This window comes from Excalfactoria chinensis, chromosome 1 (genome assembly GCF_039878825.1).
Source record: "Excalfactoria chinensis isolate bCotChi1 chromosome 1, bCotChi1.hap2, whole genome shotgun sequence".
Taxonomy (NCBI): domain Eukaryota; kingdom Metazoa; phylum Chordata; class Aves; order Galliformes; family Phasianidae; genus Excalfactoria; species Excalfactoria chinensis.
This window is the reverse complement of record NC_092825.1, coordinates 23,186,460-23,211,304: the sequence shown is the minus strand read 5'-3', so window position 1 is coordinate 23,211,304 and position 24,845 is coordinate 23,186,460. Positions and strand designations below refer to the sequence as shown.

The window sequence follows — 24,845 nt, the reverse complement described above, 5'->3', positions numbered from 1 at the left end:
AAGTGATAAAGCCTGTAAGTCTGTTTTTACAGGTTTATAAACAGACATGAGAGCAGAGGAGGCCATACTGGACCTCATTCACCCAATGTGCAATATCTCCAGTGATGTTTGCTGCGAGCTGAAGAAGGGTACAGTAATCCATGTAAATTATTTAAAAATACATTTTCTTCCAGTCCTCCTGAGAGCTTTCAGAAGCAATGTGCACAGGATGTATTTCTCATCCTGTTTCCCTTAAATGTAAGAGCAGGGAACATGCAAGATCTGCCCTGCAGGTGCCTTGCTGGGCCCTGTGGGGTGGCTGTGATGGTGGCAGCCAACCAACCTCATCCCTCAGTGCTGGGGTGGATCGTTCCTTCTGCTTAGGGATTTGTTTTGGCCGGCAACCGGAGTGTGTTCTGCTGAGGATAAGTGGTGTCAAATGCTACTTGCCTATAGTGTAAACAGGGCCAGAGGCTGAAGTGGGTAAATAATACTGACTGACAGCACACAGTGCTAAGAAGAGCCAGCAGTGATCTGAAGACTGACATGTTATATGGAGAATAGAGGAGGCGATGTACTCACCCTACAGCTGGCAGAGGGGATGTGCCGTATGCGCATGCTCTGCTACTGAAGCAGTTCTGTCTGGTTTGACAACTGATTAGGTAGGCTGAGTAAATAAATCCAGTATGCGAAAAGGGCTACAAAGCCTTCAGCTTGAAAGGAATGTGTCTCTGTGCTTTAACTTGGAGAAGGAGGAATGTCTGATTGCGAAGGAGAGTTCTCTTCAGAGAAGTGACTGTTGCTGATTTTATCTTCATTGTGTATCTGCAAAGGCTGTGCTCGGCATGGACTTCCTGCTTCAGCTGATAAAGCTGATAAACTCTCCTTGCCACCTAGTACTGGACACAGGCCCTTGAATCTTTCATGATGCTGAAGCCAGAGAATATAGTTGGCACGGTGCTTCCAAGTATCAAGATACTGTTAAATCAACGGTGTTGTGGATATTTATGTGGCTGTACACAGCAAAAGGTGACTGTCTCAGCTAAATACCTGCTCTCTGGGTGACTTGGCCATGCCGAAGGCTGGGACCTGGTTTGAGGATCCTTGCACCAACAGCAAAGGGCACAGCAGAAGCCTGGCAGGGAGCTGCAGGCTCACTGGACCTGCACATGGGGGTGCCCACAGTTAGTGTAGAAACTCAGACAGGGTTAATGTCTGGTCATTTAGCCTCTACTAAATTGCCATGCTGCTCATTATCATACCCATTTAGAGTCCTGCTTCTACTAGGATGTCAGTGTATTGGACCATCACTGGGCAGTAGGTGTGTGCTAAAGTTAATCAGTATTTTAGCAGCAGGATATTTTCACCAAGGGAACCCTGTGAGCCAGGAGGTGCTGTGAGCCCCTCATGAAGGCAGTCCTCGCAAAGGCAGGTTTCCGTGTGAAGCAGGACTTGGGAGCTTCTGCAGTTTTCCTTCATGACTGGTGTCTGGCAGGAAGGGTGCTGGTGCAGCTGGATCTGCTTCGAAGAAGGCAGGTGGCATCACGCTTTGTTTTCCTCTAACTGTATAGGAAAGCCTTCTGTTACCGTGACTAAATGGTTGACATTTTCTCTAATGCTTTTTTGTTCACGAGAACATTTCCAAGGTGTCCATCAAGTTTAAGAGCCTACTTCCCCTCAGAGCTGGTAGGACTACACTTTAAGCGCTGTGGTGGAAGATTCTTCATCTGATGTGTGCTCCTCAGGTTGGCACTTGTCCAGAAAAGTCTTTTTTTAGTTTGGAGAATCCTGTCTTTCCAGGAAGGTTTTTACCGTTCTGCTGTTGAGTGTACATCAAATGAGGCTACTGTGGCAAGGTCCAGGCCTGGAACCTGCAGTCTGTGTCTGAGGTGGACATCTGGGCCTACAGCAGTGTGTGCAAATGGGATTTCTAAAGCAGCTGCTTTGATTGTTTTCATCAGCTCCTACAAGAGGCTCTTCTTCCTCAAGAAAACCTCTGTTTGTTAAGTTATTCAGGCATATATCTATCTCCTAGACTGGCAGTGCCTGGAAGCTGACAGGAGCCCATGGAACCAGAGGCTGTGACACTACCACAGCCTGGAAGTTCACCTAGTAGCGCTGATGAAGTTTAGTTTCCAGTGGATTTAGTTTCCTAACTGTCCATACAACTGCATTGTATTTAGGGCTGCAATGTCAGTTTATCCAGCATAATGCACACAGGTATCCACATAGGAAAATAAGAATAAAACTGATGGAAGTTTTTCCCTGGTTACACCATGAACTCTTTTATGCAAGATACATGTTCAGCACAGCATTCTCTCATGGCAGTAGAGACCTCTATAAGTCATCTCCTCCCTGTCTAATTACTTGTTGCTCAATGTGCAGGATGCTTTGTTTCTCCTGCTCCTCTGCAAAGTGGGGTTGCTGTGGATGATGCTTCCAGTTATAAAGCAGGGACTTGTGCACACAAACAGTGTGTTCATGTGAATCTTATTTCCTTTGGAAAGCTGTGCTCAATAGCTCAGACACTTTCTTGTGCTGTCTTGTGGGTATTCCCTTGTAAGCTTAGAAGTCCTTCTTAATTTTTCCTGTACGTGCAATGAAATCATTGCTCTTTGTAAAGTCAAATCTAACATTCTTCCCATGTTTATTCAGACTGAGAATTAATTTTAATCTAATCTTCCTCTCTCAGCAACCAAACTTAGTACTAGCTGTGAAGTTTTGGCATTAGATCAGTCACCATTATTAATATGGATCATAATGCTGTGTTGGCAGTGTTTACTACTGTTCTAAACCTTCTCTCTGTTTCACTATTTTTGCATACAAATTGGATATTTTTGTGTTTTCGTTTTCTGGGGCACACATGTTCTCACTGATACCAGTTTGCATGTGATTTATTATGAATAGGCCTTAATCCTAATCTCTCGTCCCTCAGAGTAGCATTTAAAATGTTAGTTTGTTTATAATCTATTTTTAATTTGTTACCCACCTCTGCTCACTCGTACATTTGAAGCTTTTGCATGTACACATGTGCAGACCTTTGGCATAGATCTGTGTAAACGACCTTAATTTTAGGATGAAAAAACAAAAAAACCACAAAATATTTCGGGCATTTCCCTCAGCGTAGAAAATATATACTCTTCATCTTCTATTATTTTACTACTTTAAAAATGCATATAAATTGCTGTTTAATGAAATGCGTTTGATTTAACCGCAGAGCTCGCTGGTTGCTTCCTTTGCTTTCAAGCTCTCCTGGCTCATAACAAAAGGTGGTGTGTTCTGCTGGTACATTTTTCAGATACAGCCGTGGCCCTGTTTCACCACACAGTTGAATGTCTTTGGGACAAAACCGTCTCTCAGAATTTAATGGAGTCGTGAGCAGTTGAGGCCTGGGACTTGTTCTTATTGGAAAACTAATGCGTTTAATTTAGATCTAAAATGCTGTTTGCACACAGTGAGCAGGTAGTCCCACTGTGTTGGTAACTGTCGATATATTTTTGGGTATCGTTCTGTGTTTAAAACAAAGCTGACTAAACTGAAAACAAAACCAACAGAACTGAAATAAGAAAGAGGTGAGTCATCATCCTGATCTTTTGACAGTACTGTACAGAAGATGAGATATATCCTGCCATGGTTGTAGAGAATGGCAGACTGTATCTGTATCATTTGTTGTTGGGATAGGAATACCTTTCTGCTCTCTTGTTCTCTGTCAGTGGACCCCAGCTATTCAAGTATAGTCCAAGGGCTACTGGAGGAAAATTAGATCTTATTGCCTAGGATCTCAAAGCTCTGTCACCTGCAGAAGACAGGGGCCCAAGATTTGAGATTTCCTTAAGGTAATGATGCTAATGAGAAGCAACCACTGAGCAATGTGAAGAGAGCAAGATGCCTGCCTGGCACCCACAGCTTCAGCCTTACCCTAGCTTTAAGTGCCTGCACTGGGCTAATCCTTCCTTTTTGTTCTTTCTCATACGCAGTGTTCTTTACATACAGCTCTCTGCGTGCAGTGCACTGCCATTTCTTAGATGCCAGAGCTTTGTGTCCATTAAGAGCATTCCAGAAGAGCGTCCTGGGGGATGCAGAGCTCAGGGAGCTTCTCTGCTGATTGCTGAGCTCTTCCCATAAGAGAACAGATTGCAATAATCATGTACAGAGCAGTGCTGAAGCTGTTTGTTAGAATTATAGTTGAAAGATACTGTAGTGATGTAACAATGCTCTATTAAGGCTCGTAGTGTCTCTCTGTTGGACTTTCTATCTCAGATTATCACTAACACATAAAAACATTTTTGGTGGAAAGATGAAATATGCATTCTTCACTTCTTGTCATTGGTGTGTGTGTATGTGCATGCACCAAAAACTTAGCGATTGAGGCAACTGTTGGCTGGAGTTGCTGCAGGAAAAGAATTACGTGAAACAGAGTTGCATAAACATGATATGAACTGTACAGAAATATCTGAAAAATTGATGCCAGAGCAAAAAATAAGAAAAATATTCCTGTCGTCAGGAAGCTGTTCTGGTCTAAATTCTGCTTCGTACGTTAATCAGTTTAGAGACCTTGGCATTTCTTTCTCTGCCAGCTCACTCCTTCCTTTCTGTGCCAGTGAAATAAGGGAACTGTAAGTTGCAGAGAGGGAATGGCTCAGATATCCAGGGATATTTTCCACCGTGCTGCTGGCCCAGTTTCTGGGCCGTCTGGTTCCTGGTGTGGTCCTTCCTCTTGGGAACCGGGCACCTCCGCTCCCAGTTGCTGGCCTGGGCATTGGGTGAGTTCCTCTGTTTCCAAAAACGATGAATATCAGGTGTTTCTTTGCAGTGAAATTGTACCAGTAATGAAGATTCTCCCCAGTATACTCATGAATTATTCACCAGAAATGTTTACTGAAGGTAATTATGTGCCAGAAAAGTTGAGCAAAATAAGACCAAAGAAACTCTGAAAGTCATGGAGCTGCAGCTCAGCGATGTGTGCTGTCACTGTTCTCCATTATTCTCCGTAGTCTGGAAAACGGCCTTGCAGTGTTTGGTTGGTGTGCTGGGCTACGTGGCAAGGTGTTGGCAGCAGGGGTTGTGGGACAGCCTGTGTGAGCAGAACCCTGCAGTGCCTGGTGTCAGAGCAGAACAGCTCCAGCTGCTCCAGTAGGGTTCTGCTGCTGCCTGAGAACCGCTGCACAGCTGGGAGAGAGGGGAGAAACGAGAGAGCAGCGGCTGAGGGCAGGAGGAGGGCAGGAGGTGCTCCAGCAGCTCCATGCAGCCCAGGACAGGCCCATGGAGGAGCAGGCCATCCCCTGGATGGTGTAGCAGTGCACGTGCTCTGAAAGAGGTATGTCTCCTGCAGGTGGGGGACCTGTGTGGAGCAGCACCTGGAGGGTGAGCTTCATGGTATGGAGCTGCATTGGAGCAGTCCTGGGACCTGCATGAAGGCCATGCTGAATCAGCTGAGGAAGGACAGAAATGGGCAAAAATGAAGTGCTGTGGACTGACTGCAGCCTGCTCTGGGGGAGGTGGTAGAAGAGGATAGATGGGAGAAGGTGTTTGTAGTTTGGTGTTCTGACTGCTCTGGTTTGTTACTGGTGGGCAATAAATCACGTTTATCTCCCCATGCTGAGTCTGTTTTGCCTGTGTTGGTTATTGGTGAGTGATTTCCCTGTCCTGATCTCAACCTACAAGGTTTTTTTTTGTCATTGTATTTTCTCCCACTGTCCATTTAAGAAGGAAAAGTGAGAGCAGCGCGGTAGAGCTGAGCTGCTGGTGTGAAGTCGCTACAGTTGGTGTCACACAGATCAGTAATTGCTGTCAGCTGCTGCTGGAGGCGACAAAACATGTAGAAGCTGGAGGTCTTCACAGCAGAGGTGATGGGTAGCCTGCCTCCAATGCAGGAGAGAGCTGACTTTTGTAGAGGCAAAATAATTCCAGTAGCTGCCGGATGGGTACAGACAAAACATGCAGTCACTCATGGATTTCCTAAAGCACTTCAGTTGCCTTAAATATTGTACCGTCCTTAATGTTTAATTTTTCGTCTTCTTTATTCAAAGTCAAGCTATTGCTTAGTAGCTTGTTTAGCTCTCGTACTGACAACATGGATGCTTTCTTTGTTCTGTAATGTAAATTGAGGAGTAAGGAATATCTGTTGGAGCTGTGCTAGTGGCTGAGGAGCACATCCCTTTCTCTGGAAAATATGAATGTACGGCAGAGAACATTGAATACTACATATGTTTGCTGCTTTAAATATAGCTGGCTTGTGGAGAAATGTATGGAAGTTATATTGTAAACGAATCTAGTGCTTGAACAATGTCTTGTGCACGTTGTGAGAAGATCATAACAATGATAATTCTTGCACGTTTCCTTTGACATTCCCTGTATGCTAGTTTACATCATCTGAACAGCTGTGTAGGATAGATAGACTTTCTCATAGGAAGAGATGAAATCTGTTAACCCTTCTTTGCAGAATAAACGAAGAGCAAAACTCAGGATAGGAAACAGAAATACTAAATTCTACTAGTCAGTTTATCTAACTGGATGGCTGTGGTCGTATTAAGCAGGTGGTAGTAAAATTAAACCTGTTTCTTAAGTGATTTTGGTGGAGTTGATAAAGAATTTTAGTGCAGGTCCGTCAAGCATTGCTTCCTCCACAGTGTAAAGCACCGACCCGGCAAAAGTAATGCTAGTGAACTGGAGTATGATGAAAGTCTTACCCAGGGTGCAGTCAGGGTGGTTTGGGCCTTTCAGCCACGTATGCAGTGAGAAGCTGGCAGTGGGCCTGGCTCCCTGACACCTGCATGGATGTCACTGGGCAGCCCTTAGATTTTGCACCTTCTTTGGAAACAAGGCTTTGAGAAGGTCAGATTTGCTCATCAGAGCTAAAATTATCCTTAAGCTATTGCACATTAACAGTAGGGGTTTTGTTCCAGGGTTTGGTGTTTGCAGGGTTTGGGAGCCTTAGGCATGGCATGTGATAGACATGTTGGCTTTGTGAGCTTGCCTTGGTTACTTGAAGGTGGAGCCAGAAGGCTTGCTTCCTCCACACACCACTTTTTGTCAAGCTGTTGCAGTTAGAGGAGCTGTTACTGGCCCTAAGTAGACAAAATGACTGCTTCAGTTATGGGAATAGCCAAACTGTGGTCCTGTGCCACCAATAGCTTTGCGAGCAGGAATAATTTAGACGTGCCTTAATGGTGCTGAGCACCCACACCATGACTGGAAACGTTAATTGCGATTCAGCAACCAGGTCATTACTTCAAGTGCCAGGTCATTACTTCAGGTGTTTAAGAACAGATTGAAGACATCTGGTTAGTCATTGCCTAAGGGTTGATCTGAGTCACGGTGCTCAGGTGTCCATCTGTCAGTGGGGAGATGAAAAGTTGCCCGTTGCACAGCATGTTGTGAGATGTCTCACCCCAGGGTATGGCCTCTCCCATCGCTCCGTTCCAGTTAAATGCTTCCAGGATCCTGGTAGGACTGAGTGTTCTTGGGGTGTGTGCTGCACACAGAGGCTGTTTGAGGAGCTGAGTGAAGAAACAACCCAGGAGCATTCTGTGCCAGCAGAGAAGACCATGAGAAGAGCTCAAAGTGCCTTGCGTTTTGCCCCCAGCCCTTTATACAAGTACAGCAAGGAGATGGGGCTTGGTACAGCTTCTTGTCCTCCTTCCTTGCTCTGCTCAGGGCCCAGGGCTGTAGGGAGGAGCACACTGCCATTGCTGGGCCTGCACTGGACCTGCACTGGGCCTGCACTGCCCCTCCCTGAGAGCAGAGATGCCAGTGGGCTCCCGTGGTTCTGACCTGTGCATTGTTTTCTGGTGGACTCTTAGGGCAGCAGTGTCTGCCGATGGCTGGCTGCTCCCCAGTGCTCGGTGCATTGAGATACTCCGATGGAAGGTGCCTCCAGCGTTAGCTGTTACCCATTTTCCCTGCCTGCTTACCACAGTGACATGGTGCACTCTGCAAACAGCACAAAACCCCCCGGTAAACAGAGTGGTGGGAGCATTTAGTAACGGGTAAACTGCAAAAGATCAGAAAGAGGGGGGAGCCTTTCTTTAAGTGCTTTGCTTAATGGACTTGCATCTATTTCCTTTCTTCTTGGCCACTGGCAGCGCTTTTCTGTCTTTCTCATGGCTATAGCTGCATGTACTTCTTGCTCAGTGAGACTCATTAAAGACTCCTCATTGTGCCCCCTCTGGACTGTTGTGCTGAAAGATGACCCCCAATATCTGCAAGCTTCTGCACATGGGCTTACTGCTTTGCTGATCCTGCCAGTGCAAGGCATGGAAATGCCTTTTGTCTGCAGTGGGACTGGAAGGAGTCAGCGGAAGCCTTTGTTTCTACAGTTTAACGTTTTGAAATTACCGAATATCAGAAAAAAAATATGTTCAATATGCAAAAAAAATACACCAAAAAATGCGCTTGCAGAGGCTAAAAAACACCAAATCTAGATGGCTTAAAGGAATAAAGAAAGAAGTAAAATAGTTCTTTGGTTGCTAGGATGCTTTTTTATCGCTGATAGCAGTGCGATTTGGGGTTTGTTCTTCTTTGAATGTGTAATTTATTCACTATGGTTAGAGCACTGCTGCGCTGTGTTGTGACAATGGGTTTAAGTAAATGAGATAGTTGGCTAGTGCCACGTGAAGGGGGTGTTTGAAGTGCAGATTGGCTCGGGGTTTTCATTTTTCTTGGAGGGAAAGATAATGAAGAGCATTAGCAATGGAAATTTGTGATTATTGTATATTGAAAATGCCACAAATGGCATTTTCCTGGACATTTGTCCCTGGAATTTATTCTGCATGATGTGTTTGCAAAGAAGCACTTTGCGTCTCGTGCAGCTGAGCAGAAAAGTGTGAATTCATGGCAGATATTTCAGTTAGCATTAAAGGCGCAGGTTCGGGGGTTTATATTCGGGGAAGGAGATAGACGTCTGCTTCTTTGTCTTTTGCATTTTGTGACAAAGGAATCCCCATCTGAATTGCTGCGCTCCATCCGAGCCCCCTCCGAGCCTCTGGTTAGCAGCAGTCAGTCTTTGCAGTGTCCTGACGTCATCCAGTGTATGCATGAGCTATGCTATTGTCTTACCCAGAGCAGGGCTGGGGATTGCAGTATCTGGTGTCCGCTACCTATCTCTGCCCGCCGCTCTCGCGGGAGCGACGCCGGCCTTCCCTTATCTCTTGGATTTAACACAGAGCCTCCTGCCTTTGGCTGCCCGAAGAAGGACCTTCGCTCTGGGGGCACGTAGAGCCATCTGCAGCGTGGCTCAGAGGAGGGGAGGAGAGAGGAGAGGAGGGTCGGGCAGCTCGGATAGCTCGGACTGCATTGTCTGCCTTCATGACCCCTGCTGTGTAGCGGTCTCATCCCTGCTCTCATATACTCCCTCTGTCTTCCACTCTTTCTTCTCTCCTTTTTAAAATAGCAGCATCTGGGGCCAGCCATGTTTGGCACCGAATCCTCATGTAAGTAAACGCATCCTGCTTGCATCCTCTTTCTGTTTGAACAGGGCCGGCGGTATTGTTTGCTGTGCATCGCGGTGCCAGCCTGCTTACAAAGGGACGGGGGATGCAGGAGGGCGGCATCCCCTCCATGCAGCCACATCCTGGCTGCGGGCTGCCAAAGCACCGAGGGGAAAAGGCAGCATCCTTGAATGTGCTAATTGATAAGCTCGTCCTAATTGATAAGCTTGTCTAATGGTCCTTGGCTGTGAGAACTCTGGTGGACGCGCTGCACGGGTGGTACATTGAGGGGCTGAGATTGCGGCAGCATGAGATGGGCTGGAGATGGGGAGGGATGGCTTAATCTGACAGGGAAGATGGTCTCGTTAGCTTTGGTTCTGCTTCTGGGAGCAGAGGGGCTGTCTTGGGATCCTTCCTGTGTCTGAAGAATCCAGAATTAAATCAGTTGAGTGGAATGCTAAATACTAGTAGTGGTTCTAAATGTCTGAATGGGTGAAAAATCCAAACGAATGGCATCAGTTATATGTTGTTGTGTTTATTTTTTCCCGATCTCTGTGCTGGAAAATCGTACTTGAGCCTGCCATGTAACAGCAACACAGACACATGCCTTGGAAAACAAGGAGCGCTTCTTCCATGGGAGCAGCAATCAGCTCCCTGCAAACCTGGCCATGGATGCAGCCCAGGGCTTGTGTGGAAGTGGTGGTGCTGGCGCAGCAGCGGGGGGACCTGTCTTATCTGTGATTATCTGCAGACTGAAAAATGCGGCGCTGTACTTCATGCCCAAATAACACCGTGCATTGCAAACCCACCCGGGCACCAAGCAGAGCATCTCCCTGCTGGTGGTGGTGCAGCATCCCCACGCTGTGGGGCTGGGGCTGCTCTGCAGCTCGGCTGCTGCCAGGCAGCGGTGAGAGCGTGGGGAGCCCTATGGACCCACTCCTAGTGTGAGGCCGGGCTGAGGCTGGGCAGCTGCTCCCTCTCCACACAGTGCCCGGCCATGGTTCTGCAGAATGGCAGCAAAACCTGGTTCCTGTCTGCTCGAGAATGGTTTTTCAGGCGTTGCAGTAAACATGCTTGAAGCTCTTGGTCGATGGAGCACGAGCAGAAATGCCCACTGCTGTGACTGTGCCTGTTGATGTTGTGGCCGTATTGATACAATGCAGCCTGTGTGTATGGGGGGTGTGTGTGCCTGTGCATGCTGCGTGTGACTGTGTGGTGAGGTACAGTCAGTCCTGCACCTGCCCTCCTGCAGGCAGCACATGCTGCAAACTTGGGAAGTCAGGAGTACTGAGTGTTCATTTCCGTGCTGCTCTCTTGGTTTACCATTTAATGTGCACCATTAAATGGCTTGCCTGGCACATCTGGATGCATCCACCAGCGTGCTAACTGCCTGTTTCCATGGCTCCCACGTACATAGATATAGGGGATGGGAGCTTGTACAGCCACTGTCAGCTTCCTGGGGGTGGTCCAGCAGTGTTCATTCACCTCAGGTACCGTGCAGTGCAAGCAGTTGCAGAAGATCTGAGCCAGGCTGTGCCCTTGTCCACATGTACCTCCATGCTCAGCTGGGGCACAGAGCAGAGTCGTGGCACCGGAGGGGCTTTGTGCTGCTGGCAGTGCCCTGACGGCTGCTGCTTGATCCAGGAACCGGTGGGTCTGGGTTCAGAGAAAGAAAATGGAATGGGAATTCTTCTGATCAAAGTGGGATCAAATGGAGGCGTTTTTGGCCTCCCCTTTCCTCCTGTCTTCATGTTCCCATTGCCGGATGATCAGTGCAGCCATCTGGTTCTTAATATTTCAGTCCTGCCAGAATGGTGCTGGGTCCACCAGGCAGACCTTCACCGTGCTCAAATAATTGCATGAAATTCATCTTTCTGTGTTCCTTTAAACCCCCCCAGAAGCCATTTGCACAGCCGTTCAAAGAGCACAAAGCGAGCAGATCGCAGTTAGTTCACCCTGCTGCCTTACACGTTGTATTTAGGGATTGATCCTTTTAGGTTTTTTGAATTACTTTTTCCAGTTGAAATATCATCGCTTCAGCTTCGCCGCAGAACAAACCCTGTGTCAGAACCTTGATTCTGTCGCTCAGTAACACGAGTACTACAAACGTCAAACACTCTGCAGCGCTGCTTTTTGCTTTTTCCTTCTAACAGCACGAGAAGGGCGGTCGGAGATAACGCGAGGGCAGTGCGGAAGCACAGCCGTGCTTATCGCTGCCTGGGTGCTGGGAAAGACAAACATGGGGCACGGCGGTGTGGCGGGGAGCTGGGACGCGCTGTGCTAGCAGATGCCAGCCCTGCGGCACGCTGCGAGCTGGGAAAGGGCAACGCAGAGCTGTCTGCAGGGAGCTGGGCTGCAGCACGGCAGCTCCCGCGCGGCCATGCTCGGTGCTTTCCATCAGTCACGTGCCCTCTTTGTCATCCCCACGGGGAACACGTGTGCTGGAGATCGTTCATCCTTAGTGCTTTTGTTCGGACCCCTTCCACGCAGCACAGTGTCGGGCACAGCAGCTGTGGGAGGCTGGGGTGATGTGGCTCAGCTGGAGTTCTCAGTGTGATGTAAAGGAGTGGGGCAGGCTGTGGTTTGGAGCTCATATGGCTTACAAAGAAGGAGGCTGGAAATGGGCAACTGAAGGCTGGAGTGGACATACTGGAAAGAATCCATGGAATGGCCACTAAGATGAGGAAGGGACTTGGAGCATCTCCAGTGATGAGGCAGAGTATGGAGTCAGACTCCTGTCAGTGATGCCCCGTGCCAGGGCAGGAGGCACAGCCTGGGCGTTCCCTCTGAACACGTGGAAGAATCACTTTGGTGCTGTGCTGCAGGTGGTGGAGCACTGGCACAGCTTGCCCAGAGGCTGCATAGTCTCCTTGGAGATGTTTAAAGCCTCCTGGTCATGGTTCTGGGCAGCCTGCTCTGGGTGTCCCTGCTGGAGCGGGGGTTGGGCTGCAGGGCCCTACCAACCTCAGCCATTCTGTGTGCAAAGGGGTGCCCTGCCCACTTATACTCTTGTCTGCTCTGTCCTTCAGTGTTATTGTTCATGGGCTATTTTTATTTTTTTCCAAACTCCCAGCCAGAGCGCATTAAATGGAAAAGGTTGCACCAAGATAATTGATTTTATAGCATCGGGAGTGTCTTGTAAAACTACATAAGAGCAGCAGTCAGCAATGAAATGAGAAACTGTAGTGCTGGATATTAAGAGCAATTTCTTCTACCTTAAAAGAGGCAACCTGTGAAGTGAATGCCCAAGTACTAAAACTGATGTTTTCAGTTCATTAGTGAGTCGGGTGCCTGGGACCCAGCTCCAAAGCTGTTCAGTGTACTGATCTCCCATCAGTCAGGGCTGTCGGAACACTGCAGAATCAGGTCAAAGAGACTGGCTTAGCTACAAAAGCTTCAAATGCCGGAGTAAACCTGGATTATGGAGGGGATTGAGATTGTAGGAGTTGTAATAAACTTGGCAAATTCAATAGTGAGACTTCAAGATATTTGGAGGGAAAAGCAGTCTCCCCTTCTTTCTGCTTCACGAGGGATTTTAAATGCTTATTGAATTGTCACTATTTTCTTTAAAGGCTTTTTTAAAAAAACTATATCCTTGAGATAAGAGAAGGCCTGTAGTTTGTGTAAACCCCATTGCTGTGTTACTTCATTAGCTGCCCAAGGTGCTGTCTGCAAGCAATGGCTATGTGTGTGCTCAGGAGGGCTGGGAGCTCAATTCAGCTTTCTCCTCCAACAGTGCCAGTGAGAATTCACTGCTTGAGCTGTTTGCAAACATGCAGCTGTTTGAGAAGTTTAACTGTGCGTCGCCCAAATAAGAGTGCTGGGGTGAATGGAGACAACTTGCAGGCTAGATTTGACGCGCTCATTTGACAATGTGAGACCTTCTGGTTCTTGTAGCCCTCAGTCACCTTTTGTGTCTCATCAGTTTGGAGGCTGCAAAGATCTGATGGAAGGTTCAGAGTGTGATTCTAATCAGTGCTGCAGTTGTGTCCATAGGTGAGTTTCTAGAACTGGGAGGAGATCTGAAAGTGCAGGCAGTGAATGGGGTACCATCTTTCTTCCTCCCATATTGTCTCGTTACAGTTGATCCTTGCCATAGTTAAAATCCTAAGCTATGGTCAGCAGAGAGGCCCATGATTGGTTAAAAATTGATAAGAATTATTTTAGATTAGATTAAATATGGAAATCATAGAATAATTTGTGTTGAAGGGACCAGTACCTCCTTCAGACCGGGACTGATCTCCAGGTTACATCCATCTCAATGGATGTACTATATGGATATTATACCATTTCAGTCCATCCATGTATTTGCAAAATGATGGGAGATCAAAATGAGCTTCAGCTGTGACCAGTTTGATTTACAGAACCAGAAACAAGGATCAATCTTTAAGCCCAAGGACAGCTGAAAGGCTATTAGAGTCCTGTTGGGCCACATGACACACATAGGAAGTTCAGTACATGCAGTGGGGACTGCAATGAGCCAGACTAGAAGCACTGGAGTTTCGTGTGATTTTGGGAGTAACCAATGTCAGTGCCCCACTAAAAACTTATTTGCAGAACAATCTAAGCCTTTGGTGTCCATCTGAGCTAGAATTGCCTGCTGATCACTGAAGCACCAGGGAAGGTCTATAGAGTGCTGTGAAGAGCACTGTCAATTTGGGGTGATGGAGTATCCCAAGTTGCAGGATCAACAGATATCTTTCCTGCTTGTTAAAACACTGCTGAAACACCAATGTTTAAACCCTTTTGTATTAAGGTTGCTTCCTATAACAAGGTCCAAAAGAGGTTTAGAAATGACTTTATGTTCATTATCATATAGGATAGGATGCTGAGCCTCTGTAATAGGGAATAAAGATGTAAAACTACAGAGAAAAACATCCAGAATCCAGTGTAGCTCAGTGGAAAATTGCTTGGCTGTGTTATGTTTGGCCAATGAGAAGCCCATGCTAAGAGATCAAATTATGATGCTCAGAAACCAGGATTCTGTGTGGACCCACATTCTGCCTAGGCCAAGAAATCTGCCACTGTTTTCAGCATCATATGGAAAGTATTTTAGGAGTTCCTAAGGCTGTTTGTGGGTTTCATTTTGAATTGGGATCTTGAGGTATCTCGAGTGCTCCAAACAGCGCGTGGAAATCAGCAGGGAAATTCTTGTGAGACTCCAAAGTAGGGATGCAGAGTTAAAGTCCGTTGTGTGTATGACCTCCTTCAAGAAATCCTGTGGCTGAGGTGGTCTGAACTCAGCGCAGGGAAGTGAAGGATGTGCAGGTGGCGCTCAGACAGACAGTGCTTCAGCCAGAAGCAGGAGCTCAGAATGGAAATGTGCAAAACTGGTGAGCTTTGATGAGAAATGTGTAGTTACAGTGGGGACTTTCCACATTTGTATAGCCCTTAAAATAGCTTTTCTAAAGGATTGACTGGGCAGGGAGGGATGAGAGAGTGATGTGAATGAGCTCTGAAAGAATGCAATCTGTACTCTGAAGGTCGGTAGCCTAAGATGCTCTGGGAGGTTTTGAAGATGTCAACATAAAGATTGTCCATCTCCTTTTGCCTCTCATCTTTAGCATGCTACTCATTAGCCCAGTGATTTCGCTTCTGCAGTGAGGATGTGATTTCATGTCTGTCATCACACCAGCAAATGCTGGCTTCCATGTTGCTGCTAGGACCGAGTCCTGGAAAGCTGCTGTGAGTGTGCCTTCCTGCAGCGCTCGTCTGACTGTGGAAGTAGCCAGCTTGTGGTGCAGCAAGGAATGTTAAGAGGTTGCGTTCTTGGTGTTGATGAGTTGTACTTATGAAAGTGCAGCAAAAGGAGAATGTACTCACTCGCAGACTTTGAAGCTCCTGGTTGACGGTAGTAGAAAAAGGAGATTGTGTATTTTTTGCTGTATATACTCTTTGCATTTTAAAAAATAGCAGGGGATCGTATTGTGAGGTGACAACTGGGGAGTGAATTATGGCACACACACAGCAGCTCTGTGGAGCACAGAAAATGGCAGCTGACTCCACCTGTAAGATCACTGCTGCAAGACCAGGGAAAGCTACCAGCAGCAGACAGCAGCATCCCAAGCAGAACCTGAAGTGTGTGAATCACACTGGCTGTCCAATACTCAGTCGCTCCGATTCTGAGGAAGCTTAGCACAAGGAAAATACCACTGGTCACAAAGTAAGGAACAAGTAAGTGCGATTGTTAGTAATGCTGAAACATGCTAAAAAGGTGTATTGATCGTTTACAGGAGCTGAATGTGGAAGCTGTTATCCTCATTAGCCATTTCTCCTGGCAGCTGCCTTCATGGCAGGCTCTAGCCAGGCATCCCGGGCTGTCTCAGTGGTAGCAAACCATGCTGCAGTGTTCGCATAGGTGCAATAACCCAACTCGAATTATCCATCTGCTGATAAAATGCTTTCAAGCTTTTTGATTTAACCAATCAGAGGGAATGCACTACATCGGAAATACTGAATTATCTGGTAAAGACACTTTTGTGAAGATCCTACACGGTGCTTTGTCATCCGGAAAGAAATGAAACCAAACGGTTCATCTGAAATAGCCTAGAGATTTCATAGGCGGTTGGTGGAGGGGAAGGTCTGTGAGAGGGTTAACTAAGCTGGGGGAAGTGCTCCTGTAGCTCAGCAGCATGTATCAGCCTGGTTATTCTCTGCTTGCGTGGTCCACAGTGATAACTGCAGATAAGCTGTTATTATTATGTACAGAGCGTGATAATCAGTCTGCCTCTGCAGATGGATGGAAAAAAGCTCCAAGTGGTGGAAATAAGCAGCCAGATAAAAAGCAGCAAGAACGGAGCTGCAGAGCTCTCATTCTGGAGTGGAAGTTCCCCTAGGAAACCTCCCATGCATTGAGAGGCTTCATGCATTCAGATGATGTGAGTGAAATAGGGGGAATATAGTGTCCTTTTTAACAGAGCAGAAATGTACTTTCTGTGACCGTAAAACTGGGAACATATTCCTGACTTACTAGTGAGTTCATTCAGAGGCTTCAGGCCTCAGCTAGAATGTAATGACAGTACAAGGAGACAGCACCAGGATGAAGGGATCCTCAAGCGTGGACGGTAAGACGTAGGTATGAAGGGATAGGATAGCACGCATCCTCAGCAAGTCTGCTGATAGCACAAGGCTGGGAGGAGTGGCTGCCGCACCAGAAGGCTGTGCTGTCACTCAGTCAGACCTGGAGAGAATGGGAAGCTGGGCAGAAAGAAAAACGATGTGGTTCAGCAAGGGCAATGCAGAGTCCTGCACTGGAGGAGACATAACCACGTGCAGCAGTACAAGTACAAGCAGATGAAAGGAGCTGCTGCTGGGTGGGAACGCTGCAGAGAAGGACCTGGGAGTCCTGGGGGACAGAAGGTTGGCCATGAGACAGCAGCGTGCCCTTGTGCTGAGCTGCATTAAAAAGAGCATGGCTAGCAGGTTGAGGGAGGTGATCCTTCCCATCCAATACACTGCGTTGAGGCCACATCTGGTGTGCTCTGTCCCGTTCTGGGCTCAACTGCTAGAGAGAATCTAGTTGAGGGCCACAAAGATGATGAGAGGCCTGGAGAGCCTCCCTTATGAGGAAAGACTGAGAGACCTGGGGCTGTCATACATATCTAAAGGGCAGGACTTAAGTGGATTGGGTCAGGTTCTTTTTGAACCTACTTTGTGTAGTGACAACACAAGGGGCACCAGGTGCAAACTGGAACACAGCAGTTCTATCTGAACATGAGAGAGAACTTAGTGTATGAGTGACAGAGCAGTGGCACAGGCTGCCCAGCAGCGAAGCTGTGGAGCCTCCTCCAGAAACATTCAGAATCTACCTGGATGCTTCCATGTGCAACCTGCTGTAGGAAACCTGCGTTAGCGGAGGGCTGAGCTAGGTAATCTCAGGAGGTCCCTTCCAACCCATATAGTTCTGTGATTCTGTAGCATCATCTTTAATATCATTTACAGTTGCCATGCTATAGTGGGGCTATTGCATGATGCTCTGCCTTTAGGGGTACAATAACTGCAATGATCATGAGATTTAATTACCTGCCCAGGAGTTATCTCAGTAGCTTTACATATTTATGTTGTACCTAAGTATTCATGCATATTACTATGCTAGGATATACCTGCGTGCCACAGAAGGTGTTCTTGCTGTGGGCATTGTGAGTCACAGCCTGCAGTGACCCGTTCTGATGCGAACAGACATCAGGTTGGTTGTTTTGGAGCGTTGCATGTATGCTAATAACTTACAGTCTCTTTAGTTCCTGGCTGCATTTCAGCAATAAATGAAGCTGTAGATTCAAAATCAGTGCCCTGTGCTTCAGGAGTTTTGAGCTACGTGTCTGGCATTTCGCTGTGCTTTATCTTGTTTGTCTTTCTCTAGCAATGTTCAGTTAATTCTTCCATAAAATTAAGTGCGTATAAATAGTCACACAGAGCTATGCAAAAGGACAGGAAGAAAAGGCACATATTGGGGCTTGCCGTCCTTAATAGTATTCCCTTAAACATCCACACTTACCCTGGGGGTACAAAGCGATGTGCGTCTGTATTCCAGGCTGTCAGTGCAGTTGCTGTCCTTGCACAGCGAGGCACTGCTTGCAGCAGCTCATGTCTGCAGTAAATGCATATTCTCAGTTATTTCTCAAAAATATTATTTCAGAAATCTGCATTTTCAGCTCTTCTCCTTCCGTTCACTGATGAGTTGCACTGTAATTCTGATCTGCTTTATACTAGAAAGAAAGATGTGGCTGTGTCATAGAATGACCTGAGTTGAAAGGGGCCTTAAAGACCACCCAGCCCCAACCCAGTGCCACGGGCAGGGCTGCCACCCCCCAGCTCAGGCTGCCTGGGGCTCCATCTAATCTGGCCTTAAGTGCCTTCTGGGATGGGGCACCCACAACGTCCATGGGAAGCTGTGCCAGCACCTCACCACCCTCTGGGTAAAGAATTCCCCCCTAGTATCTAATCTAAATCTCCTCCTTTCTAATTTAAAACCTCTCCCCCTCATCCTGTCATTATCTGCCCATGCCATTCTCTCAGCCTCACATACTGTTTATAAGCCCCCTTGAGGTACTGGTAGGCCGCAGTGAGGTCTCCCCAGAGCCTTCTCCAGGCTGAACAACCTCAGCTGCTTCAGCATTTCTTCACAGGGCAGGTGTGTCACTGACCGATCTAACTGTGGGCAAAGGTGTGCAGAAAGCTCACAGTTTTTATTTATATATATACATATATGTGTGCATTATATATATGTGTGTGTGCATATGTGTATATACATTATGTATATATGTATTTTTTACTTTGTAAGCTGTCGTGAGTTAAAAATTATAACTGGAAATTCAGTACCCCGGTACCATATCTAGTTTTCCTATACTGCGTTTGCTTTCATTCTTTTGCAAGGAGATTGGAGCTATGAGCAGAAGTAAAGCTAGCTTCCTTTTCCTTGATAAAGCCGCATCTTCCGGGGACTCATACCTGAGCCCAAGGGAACTGAACTTATATCTGATTGCCACTCTTTAATTGATTTCACATCAATGATTTCAGGAGTCTTTTGTCCAAATCTAAGCCAACAACAGCAGTTGGCATATGGTAGGAGTCACAGCAGCCAAGTCTCAGCATTGTCCATTTGCAGCTGTTCCCCTTCTCTTTGGGAACACCATGTCAATATGGTATCGAGCAGTGAAAGACCCAAATAGATGTCAAAACCTTTTATTGGGGGCTCTTAAGAGCTGAGACTGATGGATGGGATTAGCCTTTTCTGTGAGTACTCTTCTCAGAAACTGCAGGTGATCCCTGGGAAGGTTGATCTGTAAATGTCCTGCCTCGGGTTTAAATAACATTGTGATTTTTTCTTAGCAGGAAATAGAATGTCTGTGAAATATATTGCATAACAGTGTGAGCTCAAACAGGTCAAAAAGTAATACCGTATTTACTTTAAAGTAATCCTTGTGAGGTGATGTCTTGTTTTTGTTTCGAGATCCATCGTAACACTTTTTGTAGCTTTCAGAAACCTGAAATATCACTTTGTTTGTCATAATCATGGAATCAACAAGGTTGGAAAAGACCCCTGAGATCACACAGCCGTCCACCTACCACCACTATAACTCCACTAACCACGTCTCTCAGTACAGCACCTACACATTTCTTGCACGCCGCCAGGGATGGCAACTCAACCACCTCCCTGGGCAGCCCATCTCATGCATGCGAATAAACATTGATAAGGGGTTTGAAGTTCACATCTGCCAAAGAGGAACTGCAGTTTCCAAACATAACAAATGAATAACGTTGTTTTCTTTGACGCTGCCATGCTATCAGCCCTTTGGTGATGTTTCTACAAAGCCAACGTTATGTTTTTGGAAGACACCAAAAAATTGGCTACTGGTGTTTAATTGCCCTGCTAGCAAATTTGGCCATGCTTCCCTAAAATGCTGGCTTTGTAGGGAGACCTGGGTACATTTTACTGATCCACAGTGGCTGAGAATTAGCAATTCTGAGAGCATGAGGTGAGCAGAGCCTTCTTAAATTTATGATGGCATTATCTGTAATAGTTCAGCATATAAGCCATTGCCCATGATGGTATAAAAGCTTGTTTTTACACCGGGTGCCCTCCTAGGTACATTCGAGTTTGGATCTAACAATTAAACTTCATCTGGTTTTGAGATTTTTACAAAGACAGAAATAGAATATGGTGTGTTCTGTGTGAACTGTTGCAGAATCAGGTTTTGGCTAGATGGGTCAGCTGTGGAGGTTGAAATAAACTGAAGAACAGTTGGAAACCTGAAGGAGGAGGCCAGGTCAACTTATTTCTTGAGCAACTAGAAAATCTGGGAAGTGTGATGAGCTAAAGGAGAGAAGGAACTCTTCGACGTGGAAGGTCTTGGAATTCTCAACTTATGTGTTGGGTTTTTTCTATATATGTAAGTATATAAACGGCCAGGTGTATCATCCAAGTGGAGACCGGTGATGAGTGGTGCTCCTCAAGGGAGAACCTTATGCAGCCTTTTAGTATCTGAAAGGGGCCTACAGGAAAGCTGGAGAGGGACTCGTTGTAAGGGCAGGTAGCGACAGGATGAGGGGAAATGGTTTTAAACTGAAGAGGACAGATTTAGACTAGATATTAGAACAGAATTATTTCCTGTGAGGGTGGTGAGACGCTGGAACACATCCAGAGAGCTTGTGGATGCCCTCTCCCTGGAAGCATTCAAGGCCAGGCTGGATGGAGCTTTGGGCAACCTGATCTAGTGGGAGGTATCTCTGCTTATAGCAGGGGAGTTGGAGCTAGACAGTCTTAAAGGTCCCTTCCAGACCAAATCATTCTGTGATTCTATGATATAAAGAGAAGCAGTGGGAGAGACAGATATGAACAGGTTTGATAGTGGAGTCCTGCCTGCTGCTTGTTAATTCCCCTGAAGAAATCAGGAGACATCTTTGGATTGTAAAACTGAAAAAGAGAGTCTGGAAATGATATTGGAGGGATTTCAGTTAAATGAGGTCAGTTTAGAAACTGCAATCAAGACATTGGTATCCTTTTACTCTCATATCCAGAAGATGATGGTAGATTTGCTGTATGGTTGTTATCCTGCTGTGGGAACAGGAGTTAATCACGTCCATGAAGCCAGTGCCCCTGCTCCTGCTTGAGCTGGGAAAATCAGGCAGTGTCTCTTGAACTGGGGAGGAGAAGCAGCGATCCCAAAGGCTGTCCAGTGTGCAGGGAGTTGTCACAAATCTTATTTATTTCCAGAGCTTTTCAGAGCCCGGAGTGTAGGCAGGCTTCTTTTTCCTTCCCTCACTTGATGATGGCTGCTTTTGTTGTTTTCTCTAGGTCTGTCAATCCTGACTGTGCTCTATTTTACTGAGAGCACCAATTAGAAAGCCGAGCATTTGCTCTTCCTCCCAGATGGCTCCCTCTGTGATACTGGGAGCAATCTGTGCTGTAACAAAATGGGCACAAGCCCAATCTGTAATCTTGTGCACAGATCAGTGCAGCCTGCCATTTTAAAATGAATTGATAGTGGGATGGGAGCAAACCGTGTAGTTAGTGGGAAGGAGCTGAACTGGAACAGGGTAGCAATAGGAGAAAGAAGAAACTGCCTGGTGCTGCTTTGCATTAGCCTGGCTTGCTCCTAATTCTGATAGCCATCCAGCATTGATGCTAGCAGTAAAACAATACCAGTCCCTGTGTGCTGCTGTGTTATTTTCAGCTCCTGTCAATATGAGGCATTTCTATTTAATTTGCATCCTTTTCCCCCCTTCTCTTTCTCTAACGAACAAGTGAGTACAGCAAATGCATTTATGTACTCCTCAGCAATGCCTCCCCTCTAGCTGCGTGTACTCTTAAGATCGCTTTCAGTTCATTGCTCACTATAGATCTGTCAGCATCTTGTAGTAAGAGAAAATAGCTGAATGTCTCTGCTTTTTGATTCCATCTCCCGCAGTTTCCAGCTGCTTCATGGACATTTTGGTTCAGAACTCAGATTTCTGAGTGTAAACCTACTTACCCATTTAGTATCAGCAGTTTGGCTTCGCAGAGATTTTACTGATGGGTACTTTTGCTCTGAAGATCTTGTGTTTTCAGAATATATATTGGGAACTTATTGTCACAGCTACCTATGTTTTTTCCCCTCTTTATTAGGGAATGTAATGGGGACAAGGAATAATGCCTTTAAACTAAATGAGGAGTGGTTTAGGTTAGATATTAGGAAGAAATTCTTCACCCTGAGGATGGTGATGCCCTGGCACAGGCTGTCCAGAGAAGCTGTGGATGCCTCATCCCTGGAGGTGTTCAAGGTCAAGTTGGATGGGGTCTTGGGCAACATGGCCTAGTGGTGCAGCTGCCTGTGGGAGGGAAGTTACTACTGGGGGAATCTCTAAGGTCCCTTTCAACACAAACCATTCTATGGTTCTCTGAATGTCGCTGAACATTTAATTGCTTCATGCATTTTATGATCACTTCCAAGGTTGGATTGGCAGTCAGTGTTTCACATTGTCTCTGGAAGCTTAGGGTGGTGGGGGTTTATTTGCTGTTGCTGTTGTTTGTTTTTGTTTTTTCTTCCTGGAAGTTGATATGCTTTGCCTGCTTAGCTGCAAGAAGCTCAGTGTCCTTTCTGCTACAGCCCATACAGCGTGCCAGATAAGGTTGCCTGAGCATGAAAAGATACACTGAATTAATTCAGTACATCTGCAAGGCCATTTTTCAGTCTCTGGTAGGCAGACCAGGTTTGGAGAGCTCAGTCTGCTATGGAGTGGTCTTTGGCATGAAGAATAGGTAGCTAGGAGTTCTGCCTTTATCCTCAGTTTACAGGTCGGTACTGAGTGTTTTGGAAGTGGACAGAAATCAGTTCTGAAACAAAAAGATGTTTTAAAATAGAATCCCTAAAAAGGTAAGAAATCAGTCAGCTGCTAAAAGAAGCCTGCTGTACTGGGGGAGGGAGGCAGACAGACAGACAGAGAAAAGGGCTGTTGTTATCTATGACATGGCCTTCAGCTATTTGGCCTGGGGTAGCCTCTCATATTTTTATCTCGAACCGGTTGGTTTTTAAATTGTTGCTGGTCGTGAGCTGCTTTCTGCTCAGCAGGACTTGATGTTCTTTGAGTGGGCAGGTAGGGGTCATCTCTAACAGGTAAGGAACAGTTTCACCCACGTTGCACCCAGATTTATCTCTGCACAAAGCAGTGTTTCTTCCAATTCCTCTCACTGATTACATCTTTGAACAAGCTGCAGGGGCTGCTTGGCAGCAAACGCCTGTTGGAGCTCCAGCGGCTCCTGCACTCCAGGGCAGAGCAGCACAGGCTTGAAGCAATTACAGAAATTTATGTTGTAGTCATTTAGATCCCCACTTTTCTGCTTTCTCTCTGAGTTTGTGGCTGTTGCTGAGTAGAAGAATGAGAGCTTGTGTATGCTTGTGTGATTATAAAGGCAAACCTTGCATTTTATGTCACATCCTCCCTAAAACGCACAGAGTGCTTCAGTGAGGAGGGTAGGTGTTGGGTGAAATTTAGTGAAAAGAGCGAGGAAATAAAAACAGTGGCTTCAAATGCATTAATTTCCTGAGTAAAGGTACTGTATTCTGATTCCTAACGAAATTTAGCACTGTGCAGTTTTTGTTGATGAATTCTCTGATTATTTGTATCATTTCAGATGGAAGGTAAGCTGTGTTTTTGTCATTAATTAAGTTAGAGTAAAGCAGTGAATTGCAAAGATAATGAGTTTTAACATGGCTGATGGTTTTAGATCAGTCAGCCATTACAGCCTATCAGCAATTCTTTCTCACTGCTTTTATCTCTCAGTATTTCATCTGGGCACTCAAGTAAAGTGAAGCCAGTCAAAGTTGAGGTACTGATGTACATTTAGAGTACAGATTTTTGTCACACCTTAGATTTTATTCTGTTGTCAGCAGGCAGAATCCTGGAAACCATCAGCGTCAGAGGGCTGAACCATGGGAAATGGCCTTTCTTCTGAAAGAAATCACTTGCTTTGTGAAAAGTCACTGTTGAGATAACAAACATCTATCAAAGCATTCAGATAATAAGGCATCTCTTATGGACTGTGAGTGCTGAGATTGACTGTCAGGATTCATCCTTATCGCAGGGGTCTGTGGCCCAGGCTGGAGTCAATTTAACCCTGCTTGACCTGTGGGACTTCAGTCTTGTTGCTACACTGTTGTCCTCCAGCAGCAGCATGCGTTGGGATGGGGACCCAGCTATCTCAAGTCTCCTAACCAAATCTTCCATTATGTTTGAGCACTGTGATGGTTCTTGTGGGTGAGAGTCTTCAGTATCTGCTTGTATTCAGAAGAAATAAATATTAGATTTTTTGTCTTCTTTCGTGATTTAAGATGGGCTCCCCAATGAACACGCTGTATATATTTAACTGCACTACTCAGCCATTTCTATTGAGAGGCTTAGGTGACTGAAAAATGCAAAGCATGAAGGGAACATTTGAGGCTCAGGACAGTTGCCTAAATGAGGTTTCTTGGGTTGGTAACACTAATACTCTGGGGGTATTCTGTCTGTGTAGTGTGTCAGTGTTTCAGAGACGCATCTCAAACAGCTTTGGATGCATGTGCTTAGGCAGCTGATGCAGTCCTAAAGAAACTGAGTCGCATTAAGTATTGTGGGTTTCTCAGATTCCTGAGTAACTGTGGGGGCTTTGCTTGCTTTTGAGTTTAGTCGTGTTCTTGTTTTTGCTCTTGTTTTGAAGGGTAGAGAGTAGAAGTCAAAGTGATAATGATAAACTTGGGCTCTGGCAAGACGCCCGCGTCAACTGTTGCAGTCATTAACCCTGGCTGCTTAGTGGCTCAGGCACAGGGAGGAACATGCTGTACTTGAATTATCTGGCTCCCTCCGTTTGCCATTTACAAGCAGGGACAGACAGAAGACAAACATTTCTTCCCCTAAATATGGGACTTGTTATAGCTTAGTTGCTTGGCAGTCAACTTGACTGTAAATTAAGCAGACTATTAAGCA

General features: G+C 46.1%; 1 protein-coding gene across 2 annotated transcripts in view; it reads left to right on the top strand.

Moving 5' to 3' along the window:
- Window positions 1-24,845, top strand: part of ST7 (suppression of tumorigenicity 7) — a 129,477-nt gene that overhangs the window by 29,144 nt on the left and 75,488 nt on the right. Inside the window, exon 1 of one of the 2 annotated variants that reach the window (XM_072329595.1) lies at window positions 8,906-9,410. The exons of the other annotated variant lie outside the window; for it this stretch is intronic. Within the exon in view, the coding sequence (XP_072185696.1) occupies window positions 9,389-9,410 (22 nt within the window). The 5' untranslated portion in view covers window positions 8,906-9,388. Of the gene's footprint in view, window positions 1-8,905; window positions 9,411-24,845 lie in introns of those variants that run through there. 2 annotated transcript variants of the gene reach the window in all.